Raw genomic sequence first — 16041 nt, forward strand, 5'->3', positions numbered from 1 at the left:
CAATCAGAATACACTTCTTTTCCTCTTCTGACGTCTTCTTCTTCTCATCTCCAGAAGTCTCCACAATCTTCTTCTCATCCTTTTTCGATTTCTCACAACATTTGATGATACAGTAACCCGTCGTAGCCACCAACCAGATCAAAAAACAAACCGCCGCGAATGTCTCAAAAGACTGATATGTCTGTGCATCTTGTTGTCCGTATGTCCAATATGGCTTATCTTCATATTTCTCGAATAGTTGATAGATATCGGCTCGATTCGAGAATTTGTTGGGAACCGTCAAGTTCGCGCCGAAATTAGTAATAAGATCCAGTTTTGACTCGGTTATATAGAAAAAACCGCAGTCGTCACCCAAGTATCCTGTTGGACAGTGGCATTTAGTAGAAGACTCCGAGAGAGGGCTGTAACATTCTCCACCGTTTTGACAACTGCAATTTGCGAAAACTGGACAATCCGATCCGGCTGAAACAATATAACTTATACATTTATTTGTCATAGAAACCGAGAACTCACACTTGAGACAATTCCATCCACAGTAACCCTGGGCACAAGCCGGATTTCCATACTCATCACATCGCAATTTGTTTTTCACCACACAGTGGTTATGGCAAAAGTATCCGTACCAATCTCTGAAAACGGGGTTTTAGATATATTTGTTGGACATTTTTAAGTAGGACTCACTCGGCACACTTAAATTTCATCTGGAGACCGGTATACGGTAGTGGAAGCTTGTTAATGTCGTATACCGGTTTATTGGCAGGTTGGAAAACCACGGAATTTGAAGTGATATTGTCGTGAATCGTAACATTCATCAGGGCTTGATTCATCCCAGAATATAAATTGAATCCTTCGAAAATCAATAATTGGGGAGTGTTTGGTTTCAAATGACGCCAAGTGACATGTGACTTGTTTTCATAGGTTACCACGAATCCAGCATGGATTGGAGCTTCAGATTCGATAAGAACCTCCAGAATTCCAGAGTCATACGCAGGAATGGTGAAAAAGGCGGATGAAAGGTGGATAGTAAAGGAAAATAGTAGTAGGAGACGCATCGTTAGATGAGGAATGAAAGGATTCTGAGGGTTACGAGTAGACAGATCGATGAGACCGCGACGCGGCTAGTCGCGTTGCGTGTATGTAAATAGGTCTCTGGGAAGTTGGGATTCTACGTCACCAGGCTAAGGGACACACAGACAAACAATCTCGTTGTCCAAGAGGAATCGATTAAGGTGACATAACACACCTTAATAGATTCCTCTTGAACAACGAGATTGTTTGTCTGTGTGTCCCTTAGCATAGGGGGAGAGATGGATCACTTGCAATAGCACATGTTTCTATTCCACTTTCAGAGCGATTTTCAGACCACACAAAAAGAAATCTAGAAATTCGAAAAAGCCAATGGATAGATCTCATCTCGCTGATTCCAATGGTACCAAAAATGACATGACTGGAGTGACGTTGACGCGTTTTTTGATGAGGAGATGCACCTGACCAGCAAATGTGACATTTACGTGTTCCCTTTCATCAAATAAGTTCTTGATTTCACAATATTTTTTTTACATATTGTCGTGCCCTACGCTGAATTTTTTAAAGACGTTTATTTATCTCGTGGACTTCTCTTGAACAACGAGATGGTCTGTCTGACTATCGGTTTGTCCTGATTATCAGTGAGAACTCGAGATTTTCTAACACGTCGTAGCTATACAGCTAAAGTATTAAAATTTATTTATTTTTACCAAAAAGTAGCAAAAAATTAAAGTCACAAAAAGAATTATCACATATCATTCATCTCTATCAGAATACACTTCTTCTCTTCTTCTGACGTCTTCTTCTTCTCATCTCCAGAAGTCTCCACAATCTGCTCCTGTTCTTTCGATTCCCAACAACATTTGATGATACAGTAACCCGTCGTAGCCACAAGCCAGATCAAAGCACAAATCACCGCCAATTTCCCAAAAGATTGATATGTCTGTGCATCTTGTTGTCCGGATGTCCGCAGCTTCTCTTCATATTTTTCGAATAGTTGATAGATATCGGCTCGATTCGAGAATTTGTTCGGAACCGACAAGTTCGCACCGAAATTAGTCACAAAATCCAGTTTTGACTCGGTTATATAGAAAAAACCGCAGTCGTCACCCAAGTATCCTGCTGGACAGTGGCATTTAGTAGAAGACTCCGAGAGAGGGCTGTAACATTCTCCACCATTTTGACAACTGCAATTTGCGAAAACTGGACAGTCCGATCCGGCTGAAACAATATAACTTATACATTTATTCGTCACAAAAACCGAAAACTCACACTTGAGACAATTCCATCCACAGTAACCCTGGGCACAAGCCGGATTTCCATGCTCATTACATCGCCATCTTTCGTTTTTCACAAAGCAGTACTGATGGCAAAAGATTCCGTACCAATCTCTGAAAAAAGGGGTTTTAGATATTTTTTAGAGACATTTTTAAGTAGGACTCACTCGGCACACTTGAGTTTCATTTGGAGACCGGTATACGGTAGTGGAAGCTCGTTAATGGCGATTACCGGTTTATTGGCAGGTAGGAAAACCACGGAGTTTGAAGTGATGTTGTCGTGAATCGTGACATTCATCAGACCTTCATTCATCCCAGGAAATAAATTGAATCTTTCGAAAATCAATAATTGGGGAGTGTTTGGTTTCAAATGACGCCAAGTGACATGTGACTTGTTTTTATAGGTTACTACAAATCCAGCATGGATTGGAGCTTAAGATTCAATAAGAATCTCCAAAATTCCAAAGTCATACGAAGAAATGGTGAAAAAGGCGGATGATAGTAGGATAGAAAAAGAAAATAGTAGTAGGAGACGCATCGTTAGATGAGGAATGAAAGGGTTCTGAGGGTTACGAGTAGACAGATCGATAAGACCGCGTGTATGTAAATAGGTCTCTGGGAATCTCTGGGAAACAGGCAGTCTTGTTGTCTATTTTTTTTGAGGTGACGTAGACGAGTCCCGATTTCCCAGGGACCTATTTAGGCACACGCAACGCGTCTAGTCGCGTCGCGGTCTCATCGATCTGTCTCCTCGTTACCCTCAGAACCCTTTCATTCCTCATCTAACGATGTGTTTCCTACTACTCTTTTCTTTTTCTTTCCTTCTTTCATCCGCCACTTTTTCCTTTCCGACGCATGGGGCCGGAATTCTGGAGATTCTAATCGAATCTGGATCTCCAGTACATATTGGATTCGTGGTAACCTATGAAAATAAGTCACATGTCACTTGGCGTCAGTTGAAGGCAGACACTCCTGAATTATTGATTTTCGAAGATTTCGATTTAAGTGGATATCGGATGAATGTCACGATTCACGACAACATCACTTCGAATTCCGTGGTTTTCCCACCCAGGAATAAGATGGTAGTCGATTTCGACCATCTGCCACTGCCGTATACGGGTCTCCAGATGAAAATGAAGTGTGCCGAGTGAGTCTGGATGTCCGAAATCTACATATCTAAAATCCCGTTTTCAGAGATTGGTACGGATACTTTTGCCATAACCACTGTGTGGTGAAAAACAAATTGCGATGTGATGAGTATGGAAATCCGGCTTGTGCCCATGGTTACTGTGGATCGAATTGTCACAAGTGTGAGTTCTCGGTTTTTAAGACAAATAAATGTGAATAAATTCGATTGTTTCAGCCGGATCGGACTGTCCACCCTTCGGAAATTGCAGTTGCATAAACGGTGGAGAATGTATACGCGGTATCTCGGAATCTGAGGCTATATGCCATTGTCCAACAGGATATTGGGGTAAAGACTGCGAGGAGCTCGAAATGTACAGGGTAAAACGAAATTTTACGACAAATTTCGGCGGGAACTTGACAGTTCCGAACAAATTCTGGAATCGAACCGATATCTATCAACTATTCGAAAAATATGGAGAGAAGTCTCGGACATCCGGACACCAAGACGCACAGACATATCAGTCTTTCGGGAAATTGGCGGAGATTTGTGTGTTCATCTGGTTAGTGACTACGATGGGTTACTATATTGTCAAATGTTGTGGAGAATCGAAAAATGAGAAGAAGATTGTGGAGACTTCTGGAGATGAGAAGAAGAAGACGTCAGAAGAGGAAAAGAAGTGTATTCTGATTGAAATGAATGATATGTGATGCTTATTTTTGTGACTTTTTTGATTTGTTATGGTTTTTGATGAAAAATAAATGAATTTGAGTATTTTGGCAGTATAGCGGTTTAGTGACAGGGGGCAGAGACGACAGATCGATCAGACCGCGACGCGGATACAGTGACTCGTTGCGTGTACATAAAAAGGTCTTTGGGAATATCTGGAGATCTGAGGATCTTTGGGAAACAGGCAGTCTTGTTGTCCAAGATATATCCATTGAGATGCATCGCAATTTCCTAGAGGCTCTTTAGCGACACGCAACGCGACTAGCCGCGTCGCGGTCTTATCGATTTGTCTCCTCGTAACCCTCAATACTCTTTCATTCCTCATCTAACAATGCGTCTCCTACTACTCTTTTCGTTTTCTATCCTACTATCATCCGCCACTTTCTCCTTTCCAACTTATGGCGCCGATATTCTAGAGATTCTTATCGAATCTGGAGCTTCAGTACATACAGGATTCGTGGTAACCTATGAAAATAAGTCACATGTCACTTGGCGTCATTTGAAGCCAAATACTCCAGAATTATTGATTTTCGAAGGATTCGATTTATCAAATAGCTCTAAAGAACTGATGAATGTCACGATTCACAACAATATCACTTCGAATTCCGTGATTTTCAATCCCTGGAGGAGACCAGTATACGACATTAATGAATTGCCACTACCGTACACCGGTCTCCAGATGAAATTCAAGTGTGCCGAGTGAGTCCAGATATCCGATATATATTTAAAACCCCCCCCCCCCCCCGTTTTTAGAGATTGGTACGGAACCCTTTGTCACCAGCACTGCTTGGTAAAAGAAAGATGGCGATGTGATAAACATGGAAGTTCGGTTTGTGCCCCGGGCTACTGTGGATGGAATTGTCACAAGTGTGAGTTCTCGGTTTTTGTGACGAATAAAAGTATAAGTTATATTGTTTCAGTCGGATCGGGCTGTCCAAATTTCAGTTGCAAAAACGGTGGAGAATGTTACGGGGGCGACCGCTTCTCAGTATCTTCTACTCTATGTCATTGTCCAACAGGATACTACGGGAACGACTGCGAGATATTCTATATAATCGAGGAAAAACTGAATTTTATGACAAATTTCGGCGCGAACTTGACGGTTTCAAACAAATTTTTGAATCGAACCGATATCTATCAACTATTCGAAAAATATGAAGAGAAGCCACGGACATCCGGACACCAAGACGCACAGACATATCAGTCTTTTGGGAAATTGGCGGAGATTTGTGTGTTGATCTGGTTGGTGGCTACGATGGGTTACTATATTGTCAAATGTTGTGGGAAATCGGTAAAGAATGAGAAGAAGATTGTGGAGACTTCTGGAGATGAGAAGAAGAAGACGTCAGAAGAGGAAAAGAAGTGTATTCTGATTGAGATGAATGATATGTGATGCTTATTTTTGTGACTTTTTTGATTTGTTATGGTTTTTGATGAGAAATAAATGAATTTGAGTATTTTGGCAGAATAGCGACGGCGTAACAGAGAATCTCGAGTGGTTACTGATAATCTGGACAAGCCGATAGTCAGACACTCTTCCGATGTCTCTACGGAGACACTCTTTGTGTCTCCGTATCGCATCTCTAGGGTATCGAGTCGACATGTTTTTCCCTCTTCTTACTTCAGTGCGCCAACGTCACCCCAGCCATATCATGTTTGGTATTAATGGCAGGATCAGATCTATCCATTGGTATTTTCAGAATAGTAAAATTTTCTGAAACCCCGTTGAAAACTTAATTAGAAAAACAGCCAGATCCATCTGAAAACTAGAAAATCCATTCCTCCAAAAAAACGCGTCAACGTCACCCCTTCCATCTGGCTATTTTAAAATGCTTTCCTCCCCCCGTCCTTCTGACTGACAGCCTCAAGGAAATAGTGTTGAGAAACGAGAGACGCAGACAAATGGCCCCCTCGAGCAGAACCCTTCCCGCCGGGATGGGATAATTTGTTTTTTCTTTTTTTCTGGTTGTCTCCGTTTCTTCATAAAATGTTATCTTTTCGGAGAAGGGAGCGGACTCAACGGACTCATTTTTATTCCACTAGTGTTCGGATGGTTCACCCACAAATATTTGTCTTCTCAGTTTTTTAAATATTCATTTACCATATATTATTTGCTTCGACTGCCTACTGAATGGCTTGGTCCCCCAATAATTATTCTGCTGATTTTTATTGAATTCTAAAAAATTATATTATACTTTTATTGGCTTGTTTGGAACAAGGTGGGTCAATAAAAATTTTGGAAAAATATAGATTTTTAATGGAAGAAGGTTACGCTGATTTTCGACTTAAACACGAAAAGCTGCTTTAAAAAAATGGGAATCTTGTAGTTTCTCTATTTTCTGTATGTTGCAACCGGACATTTAGAAACCGGACATTTTGGAACCGGATAAAATGTCCGGGTTCACAATTAAAAAACAAGATTTTGAGGAAAAAAATTGGATTTTTTTCAATCTTTGGTTTCCAACTTTTTCCCAATTTTTCAAGTATAGAATTTGTTTCTCATATAAAATTCAACTCCTACTTGCGAGTTGCCACTGTTTTATAATTAAAAAGCATAAAAAGTAAAACTTTTGAGTGAAAAATTCAAATTTTTGATCAAAATCATGATTTACAATAGCGATGATGTATGTAGATTACGCATCTTTTTCGACAAATTTCGTTCAATTTGGATACTTTCACAATGAGTTATAACGTTTTAGCCAAGGATAGTATTTTGGACTTCTGGAGATGCAGCACGGTGTCCTTTTTCCGTTTGAAATTTTTATAAATGGAAAAAGTGTAAAATCCGTAATGTAAGTCAGTACCTAAGAAAAAAAGAAAACATAATTATTAAAGAATTTTTATTTAGGTATGGACTTATCAAGAATCAAAGAGAATGTCGCCAATCTTGGTGCTCTCAATTAATGTCACTTGTGAAAGACAAAAAATGTTAGGTAAACAAATTTGAGTTTCTTCCTGAACGGTAATATTTCAGAGATGATTTTTTTTGAAAGACTGAGAGCTCCAATAAAAAAGCGATTTATCTAGCCGCTAATTTTATGGAAAATCCAACTTTTTGGATTGCCTGAAAACACAGTTGGAGACTTTCAGAATTGGTTCAGAGACTGCTTACAATGGGAATGATAGGCAAATGCAAACATCAACCTTGAAAAACCAGGTGAATAAATCAGAACTATTCGAAAAAGGAAACACTCAAATAAGTTCAGTAAAAATTGTGGAGTTGGATGAAAGTGCATCGCCCTACCATTTGGACTTTCGGGTTGATTGAGAGAGGAGAAGTAATTCGAATGTTTGTTTAACCTTTGAACACAATTGATTTCAGGTTGCAATGTTTGAAGTACCCAAAAAAGATCCCATGTGAACCCTCGTATGTTGGGAATGATAACAAAAATGAATAAGGAACAACTTTATTTACAGAAACGCTCATTGTTAGTGATGGATGGGCACGCTCCAACACGCATACAATCAACCACAAAGTGAATTTTGTGAACCCCAACGATAGCCGAATTCTTACTGAAAGTAGTGAAGAAATTCTATTGCGTGAAGTCTTACAAACTCCAAGGTCATATTTTCAACTATATGTTTTGAAGGTTTTATAATAAGAAAATGCTTTAATTTTATATTCAACAATTCATCATAAATAATTTTCAATTTTTCCATCAAATAAAGGTCTTTCCGAATTTTCTTCTGTCACTGAAGCTACCAGAAAACGCGTCAACGTCACCCCAGACATGTCATGTTTGGTATCAATAGAATCAGCGAAATGAGATCTATTCAATGGTATTTCTAAAAATGTAAATTTCTTCATAAACATTTCTTCTGTGTGACAGTTAGTTTCACTATAACGCACTCTCAAAGATGGGCATTTTCAACTGAAACAACCAAAAGTTGATACCTTTTTGTCCGAATCTGTATAACTCATAAACACATTTATAGACCATTTGCGGCGCACTGTATCTTAGAGTGTCATCTGGGAAAACTGGTTTACGATGTGAGGTGAGAATATGACCTCCGTTAAGGGTATTCATAAGAAGTCCCGAAAGAGACTTTCGAATAATTTTCAAAAAAACCCAAATTTTTTGGTAATTTCTGTGGAATTTTTCAAAAATTTCAAAAATTAAGTAACATAAATAGTGATTTTCGATGATTTTTCCTGAATTTTTCAAAGTTTTGTTCTTAAAAACAGGTTTCTGGTGGTCTGTCCTTGAAGTAGTTACAGTTTTCATACAAATTCAAGAATTTAACTCCGAAAAACTCGTTTTTTTTCAGACGTTTTATGCAGTGGTGGTGATCACTGGGGGCATGCGGATTTTAGTGATATTCATTATTTTTTTCGAGTCTTAAAAACCCATTCGTGCTCGGAAATCCCAATTTTTCATCAAATCTCGAAAACAATTTAAAGCTTTCACAAAAAACGCTACAACCAAATAGTCTAATTGGAAGAATTAGCGGGAAATTTGAAAAAAAAAGAAGAATAGCAAATTTTGAGCATCAAAATATTTTTAAACGTGACATAAATTGAAAAAAAAAGATGATCTGACCTTTTCAAATTTTGGATCGTGGATTATCCACGTTACACAAATAAAAAATAAAAAATAAATAAAAAGTTTTACAAAAAAAGTGACATTATTTTTTTCTGCTCCTCGAGCCATGAACAGGTAAGCTGTGCAGCTGTTTTTGAAAAATACACCCTTTTTTTTTCCGAAATTTCAGCCGAAATTCATGTCTACTCCTCAGTATTTTCATTGCTGTTAATCTAATCATTCATAGAAAGTTATTCCTTGAAAATCAACAATTTCATCTGGAACTCCAAAAAACGGATGACACTAATTTCAGTGAGTTTTTGGTTTCAGGTGTGAATATGCGCTCTATTGACAATTTCTTTTCCAGCCTCCTCTTTCCTCCACGTGGACTCCACTGGCAACTCCCAGAATACTTGTGTCCTCCCTGAATATGATATCTGGCATGCGGATATTCGAAAAGTGTTGACTGCCAAATTTCCGACGAACAATTGTGATAAGAGCTTTGAGCCGTGGACACAGCTGGTCGATTCCACGTGGCGCGTTGTCAACGAGGCGGCGGAGTTGTGTTTGGCGAGGTGAGAGACAAAAACGTAGACCGTGAAAAGGGCTATTTGATGGATATAAATTAAATTTCTGAAAATTGCAGACCGCCCATTATTCACCTTCACTTGGCTTACCGATCTCGCCCATGAGTACCCGGATGGCCCCGTGAGATTCGACGACTACTTTACGCAGTTTCTCGAAAGAAATCGTGAAATTCTAGACGATTCTTTTATATTTATTAGTGGAGATCATGGAATCAGAGTGGGTGATGTAAGTGTGTGTCACTATAACAGCTACAGTAACCCCCATATTCCAGCACATCACATCGGAAATCGGATCGTTCGAAAGGAATAATCCATTTCTAGCAGTTTCGGTGCCTAAAAAGTTTCGAGATGACAAGAACGGGATGTTGAAAATGATGAGAGTAAATTCCAACCAATTACAGACTCATTTCGATACAAGGGCAACGATTTTGGATATTCTTATGGTAAACTTTTAAAATTTAATTATTTACCAACTTATAGAAAATTTTACGCCGCCATCTTTTAATTAAGTTTTAATTGAGTTTGATTGCAATTTTTCTAAATTTTGACAAGTTTTTCGATTCAAAATTTCAATTTCTTCATAAAAACATGTTCCAAATTAAATTTCCATGTTAAATTCGAGTTCCCCACCCCTTTTTACCCCTATTCAGACAGTTTTCACTCAATTTTCGAATTCTGTGCATTTTGTCGTCAGGGTGTTCGGTGAATGCACACAATCGGCGCTACAGTAATCCGAAAAACACAAAATGAGAGATAGAAACGCAGAAAAATGGGGGTAAGGGTAGATTTTAATGAGGAATTCGAATTTGAGCTTAGTTTTGCTTTTCAAACATCAAATTTTATGGAAAATTCCAATATATTGAAAAAAAAATCCAATCAAATGGAAATATTTCAGTACCAACCTGTCACCGCCTTCACTGATCGTAATCCCCTATCAATTCCCAATGAAAAATGACACTCTCTGCTACGGAAACAACCAGAGTTCCCGAGAACTTGTGGGACACTTCCCATCCCCAATCAATACTGTATTTGTCAGGTGAAAAAGACGAAAGTTAAGGAGTAAGGACGCGGAGAAAATGAAATTGATCAAATTATTGTTACAGCCAAGATCTTAAAATGCGTCTCGGACAGAAAGTTCTGGATCATGTACACATGCAACTAGACAAATTGAATTTCACATCCATCTGCCGGCGATATGAGTTGAAAGAGGTTTGTATCTCCTTGGGATACGGAGATATTGAAAAATGGTCAACAACAAAATTATAGCTTCTGAAATTTTCCATGTTTTACTAGTTGACCATTTTTTGATATCTCCGCTCCTCGCGGAGTTACAGCCGTTTGAAGGCCAGAAGAGACGCAGACAACGAGACACTCTTGTTTCTCTGCGTCTCTTCTCACCTTCAAACGTTGGCAACTCCGCAGGGAGGAGAGGTATCAAAAATATGTCAACTACAAAAATGTAGAACATTTCAAGAGCTACATTTTTGTAGTTGACAGTTTTTAGATAGCTTTTCACAATTTTGAGTTACATCCGTTTCCAGGTCCCCTCCCTCATTGAATACGACTACAGTACCCCATGGAATACCTATGAAATCGAAGTGACGACAAAGGAACCGAGTGCAGTCCATTTCCAGACAATGATGACGTACAATCAGGAGACACATACTGCTACCGTTGCAAAAGTGGTAAGAATGGATCGATATGGGAGTACTGCTAAGTGCACCTCGGCGTATTTCGACACTCCGATGTGTTATTGTAAGATTCAAGGACCACTTTCTTATATCACTAATGTTTTTGACTACTGGTTGTAATTATTGTTAATAAAATGTGTAGCTTAAAATATATTTGAACTGTTTTCGTGATTTAGTCATTTTTGATACATTGTTAAATCAAGAACAGCGCTCGTATACTTTATTCTACCAACCGAGATGTGATTTCTATTCATTTTTATTTCAATCCAGAGAATAATTATATCATTCTTCTCTAGCACCACTTGACACCATTCTCATTCTTCGGAACTCCACTGTACGCTCTATCCACCTCCAAGAAGACATTGTTCATCTGATTGAACATGTACATATCCAGATTATGGTTACGGCTGGTGAAGAAGATGGATCCCACGTGCATCCATCCGATTTGGCGAGCATTTTGGAATGAGCAATAACGTTTTTCGCTCAATTTTCCGAATGCGTCCTTGTACGTGTACTCCTCATGGTATTCCATCATTCTCGAAGTGTATTCCAGTCCCACAAAAGCCATCGCACTGCCAACTCCTTTCGTGTTGTGGACCAGGATGGGTTTCTGAAATATAATCAATATATATTCAGTCTGAAACAAGATACTCACTTTCGACTTGATGATCGTCTGCATAACCTGATAACACGTCTCATATCCAAATGGAGGAATATCCTCATCATTCCAAGTTGACATATGGAAGTGTTTGATTGTCCGAGTGGCCTTCTTCTTCCGCTTGTCTGTAATTTTCAGAGTCCGCAGTGTCACATCAATCTGTGCTGTTCCCTGGTTGAATGGTGCCTCGTCCAGTGTCTCCACAGTAAACGGTCCAATCTTGACTGATCCACCTGGACCTTGACTGAAATAGGCGGCACAAAGGTTGAGATTCTTCGGATCTTCTTCTGACTGAGCTTGTCCAATCATCACTGCGTATTCCGACTCGTCCTTGACGATCAATGAGAGGAAATCGATACGAGTGTCGTCGTGGTCATCCGATGCATACATGGGTCCCTGGAAACTTGTATAATTAGTTATGTCTCCACATTCACTGAGTATCGACTCAAGCTGCGACGCATGCATACCTGTGTAACTGTGAAAATGTTTCCAATCCGAGTCAGAAAAGTATTCGCATGAAGTCTGATGGATTGGAGTGCCGTCCACGGATTCAATGGAAGATTGACATCCCTGAAAACCTTTTAATTATAGTTGTCTGTAATTATAATCCATAAAACTAACCAATTCTTTCGAATAGCCAATTGAACATACGGAAATGCTCTATTCTCATTTCGTGTCTCATTCACCACCATCTTCATCAAATCCATCCATAACTCGTATTTCTGCTGAATTGCACCCATTGACGCATTCACAACCATAATGACGAGAAGGTCTTCTGTCAATGGATTCACTGTTTTATCATCTGCATCCATGTCGACAACTGAGCACACCGTCCAGTTTTTCCGTTGCTTGAAGCAGAGCAGTTTGTAGTACCACAAAATGAATAGAACAATTCCAGTGATTAGGATGAAGATAAGGAGAAGGAGGCACAAGTAGTAGATGCTGAAAAAATCAAATTATTTGGGTAAAACCGTAGAAAGCTCACGTCCAATCCTCCGTCACTTCCTCTGAACCAATCGCCAAGTCTTCAGCAAAGAATTCATTCAAAAACTTGTCAAACTTCTCAAAAGCTTCCGGAACTTTTTCATAGTTATACTTGGAGAACTGCAAATCCAATGAAGCCATTCGATCTAATTTCGACTTCAAATCAATCAACTCATTCCGCAATGTCCCATCCTCTACCAGTGGTATCACGTAATCCAATACTTCTTCCAGCGAATTATCTATCCACATATCAGGCATTTTCTCGAAACCAGTGAAAAATGATCCATACTCCGAGATGTTACGCATTGTCGAGATATCTGTTTCATGGATCCAATTCTCGAAAAACTGGAGACCCATCTCAATCCGATCGACGACATCATAGACTTTTCTCCATTTCTTTTTCAACTTCCGTTTTATACTCCAACCAGATAACTTTGTAATCTCCTCGGATACAGTATCCATATTCCTCAGCAGTTGCCCCAGAATTTTCAGATCCACGAGTTTCTTCACTTCCAGAACATTCTTGATTCCGGTCACTGCTCTATCAATCGTAGTTGCAAGTGACCAATCCTGTTGATTCAAGTCTTGAACTGTTTTCTCTACCGATTGTTTCTTCATCTCTGTCTCAATTGATTCGTTTGTCGTGAACAGTTTTACTGGCTCCTTGAGACTATTGAAATAAGTTTTCAAGAGACTTAACTGATCCGAATCCAGATACACTGTCAGCTTCCGAACCAATCGACTCGCTATGTTTACGTCTCTTGACCGACTTCCTAACTCTTCCAAACAGTTGAAGACCAAGTATTCGTTTGCTAATCTTTTATTTTTAAGACTAGTTTTAAACGTTTCTTTATAGTTCAACACTTCTTTCATATGCGTAGTAAAGGTGTCAGCATTGAAATCCTTGGGAATTCTTTGAAATTGATCCAATGATTTTTTCAGTTCGTTCAGTATTGATTTCAATTGAACGTCCACCTTTGAAATTTCAGAATAAGATACCAAAATGTCATTTGGATGTTTGAATGTTATCAAACTTGTCACATTTGTTAACTCAGTTGTCAGCTTTTGGTAATCGATCCAAAGCATCGATAGCATATAAAGATCTTCAAACATTTCACTTTCGGCAGACATAGCCGTTAACGTGATTCCTTGAGAATACCAAGTTATTTTCAAACAATTCTCATAATCATTGAATGTGTTATCAACGTTTTCAACGCTCGATGAAATCTCATTTAAATCTTTCACAATTGAATAGATATTTGACACAACATCTCGAGTCTTTTGGTTTGTCGAGAAGCTTATATTAGCCAGTTTCGATGCTTTCTGCGTCGTCAAAATCGGACTCAGACCATCCATCAATTTCTCTATATCTGTTTGATTTTTCAATAGTCCATTCAACGAATGATCATTGATTTCAGATGACAATTGACTGATTGCTCCAAATCCTTTAAGATCTGCTGATGGAACATTTGGATACTTGATCATATGCTCAATAAAATCAAAGAAATATTCAAGCGGCTTGACGAGTTCTTTCATTTTATCCAACATAATGAAGTTCTCTTTAAAACTCATCGGAACTATAGAAGGCAATGTCTCAAAACGTTTATCCAAACTAAGTTCGGTGAGACCAACCAATATCATCGGGTTTTCTGATTCTGGATTCCGTTCGTATTCATCCTTAAAATATTGGTAATCGGCTATGGAGGCGATAAATTCTTTCAGTTTGTTGACATCATTCTTTGCATCTTCTATTTCATTTGAAAGCTTATGGAAACCTTGCACAACTGTTGTCTTTTCACTTTCAAACACAAATTCTTCTAATGAATACGTCTGTACTGTTTGAAGAGTAGTAGATATCGATCTCAGTTTTTTCAGTGCATTTTCGACAATGATGCCATCGAATTTGTTTTTCAAACCCTCTACTTTTTCATAAAATTCCGCTCGAAACGGAAAAGAATACGGTGTATTACTTCGAATAGGTTTCGATCCGATCCGAATGTCTTCGCAAGCGCTGATATATTTTTCACCGTTCTTAATATAGGCAGTGTTGACTGATCGGAGAAAAGTCTTCACAACATCCATAAACTCATCCAGACCACTTACTTTCAGTTTTCGAAGATTGGACGCATTGTAGGGACCCAAGTTGAGAAGCTCACCAATTGTGTTGTCGATTCCAGAACGGTTCATGATGTCTGATTGCATTTTGATTGTATTGGCGAGGCGAGCGATAGAGGAGATTTTGGTGAGGAAGATGTGGAAGTTGGATTCGGTAGTTTTGTCTGAAAATTGGGGATTTTAAGGAGGATAGAACTCATCATAGTTGTACGGAATGCCATTTTCCGAAAAACCGGAATCCGGAATCCGGAACCGGAATCAAATTTTTCATTTTCCGGAATCCGGAATCCGGAATCGGAATGAAGTTTTTTAAATACCGGAATCAATATTTTAATTTTCCGGAATCCGGAACCGGAACCGGAATGTCAAAAAAACCCGGAATTCCGGAATCCGGAATTTCCGGAATCCGGATTCCGGACAACTATGGAACTCATGTGAAAAGGGGATCAAACTGCTACACTCCGGAGCCAAAAACCCTCGCAACTATCTCGCGTGTTAAATAGTTCAATTTGGTACTAATATTATGAAGCTCCGTGTTGTCGCCAACACAAGCTAAGTCTAGACGTAGCGAATTGTGTCTCATCCCTTTTTATCACTCTCATAAGTCTTACATACCTGATTCATCATCATTCAGTTTGCTATACTTGAAACCACGATCAAACGGCGGATTAGTACGCGGAGGAGAAGTGGAAATTGCATTTGTCGTAGGGTGAGAATAAGGCGTTGGCTTGATAGTAGTTGTTGGCGCTGAAATTATAGGATACATTTTGGTGTACCCGTACATATAGGTCCCGTGCTCCCAGTCCTGTTCTAAAACTTACGATATGATATTCCATTAGAGGCTAAGGATGTTATCAATACAAATATGGGAATCGTATTGAACCGCATTTTTGGTAGAGGGAAATGAATTTGGGCTCTCAAATTTTCGAAATTTTGGGCAATTTTTTGGAATTGGGAATAAATGGGAAGGAAATGAATTTGGACATTTTTTGGTTATGTAGGTTTTTGGGTTTTGGGAGCATCTCAGAAAAAATTGGATTGTCAAAAACGTCAAATTTTTTATTTTTAATCACGGTTTTCTAATATTTTTTCCATAAATTTACCGTGACCGCGGTCTCATTTATTTCAATTTTTGCGTTGTTTCAGAGATCTTCAAATGCGCCAATGTAGGCCCCGATTTATAGCACGACACGCGTCTTACAACCTCGCTCTACCGAAAACCCCTTGAGAAATGTCTCTTTTTCTCTGAGTCTCTTAATTTCGCACACTATTTTCTCGGGTTTTGGTAGAGTGCGGTTGTAAGACGCATATCGCGCTAATATCTA

The 16041-nt window shown here is 39.0% G+C and overlaps 5 protein-coding genes across 5 annotated transcripts; 3 read left to right on the top strand and 2 right to left on the bottom strand.

Annotated features, from left to right (window-relative positions):
- Positions 1-1774: 1774 nt before the first annotated feature.
- GCK72_015477 (uncharacterized protein) lies at positions 1775-2616 on the bottom strand (the record flags this gene model as incomplete). The annotated part of the gene is made up of 3 exons (XM_053730897.1): positions 1775-2247; positions 2299-2417; positions 2471-2616. The coding sequence occupies 3 exons, from the start codon at positions 2614-2616 to the stop codon at positions 1775-1777; spliced, it is 738 nt and encodes a 245-aa protein (XP_053585669.1).
- On the top strand, positions 2525-4139 carry GCK72_015478 (uncharacterized protein; the record flags this gene model as incomplete). Its single annotated transcript, XM_053730898.1, has 4 exons — positions 2525-2549; positions 3204-3450; positions 3498-3613; positions 3667-4139. The coding sequence occupies 4 exons, from the start codon at positions 2525-2527 to the stop codon at positions 4137-4139; spliced, it is 861 nt and encodes a 286-aa protein (XP_053585670.1).
- A 350-nt stretch (positions 4140-4489) lies between these two features.
- Positions 4490-5551, top strand: GCK72_015479 (uncharacterized protein; the record flags this gene model as incomplete). Its single annotated transcript, XM_003092534.2, has 3 exons — positions 4490-4857; positions 4912-5027; positions 5079-5551. 3 exons carry the CDS (start codon positions 4490-4492, stop codon positions 5549-5551), a joined length of 957 nt encoding a protein of 318 aa, XP_003092582.2.
- A 3257-nt stretch (positions 5552-8808) lies between these two features.
- GCK72_015480 (uncharacterized protein) lies at positions 8809-11425 on the top strand (the record flags this gene model as incomplete). The annotated part of the gene is made up of 7 exons (XM_053730899.1): positions 8809-8816; positions 8872-8993; positions 9049-9256; positions 10164-10304; positions 10372-10477; positions 10810-11023; positions 11256-11425. 7 exons carry the CDS (start codon positions 8809-8811, stop codon positions 11423-11425), a joined length of 969 nt encoding a protein of 322 aa, XP_053585671.1.
- GCK72_015481 (uncharacterized protein) lies at positions 11252-15482 on the bottom strand (the record flags this gene model as incomplete). Its single annotated transcript, XM_053730900.1, has 6 exons — positions 11252-11569; positions 11615-12013; positions 12085-12187; positions 12239-12559; positions 12603-14880; positions 15332-15482. The coding sequence occupies 6 exons, from the start codon at positions 15480-15482 to the stop codon at positions 11252-11254; spliced, it is 3570 nt and encodes a 1189-aa protein (XP_053585672.1).
- Between the last annotated feature and the right edge of the window lie 559 nt (positions 15483-16041).

The sequence above is a fragment of the Caenorhabditis remanei genome, chromosome IV, assembly GCF_010183535.1.
Source record: "Caenorhabditis remanei strain PX506 chromosome IV, whole genome shotgun sequence".
Lineage (NCBI taxonomy): Eukaryota > Metazoa > Nematoda > Chromadorea > Rhabditida > Rhabditidae > Caenorhabditis > Caenorhabditis remanei.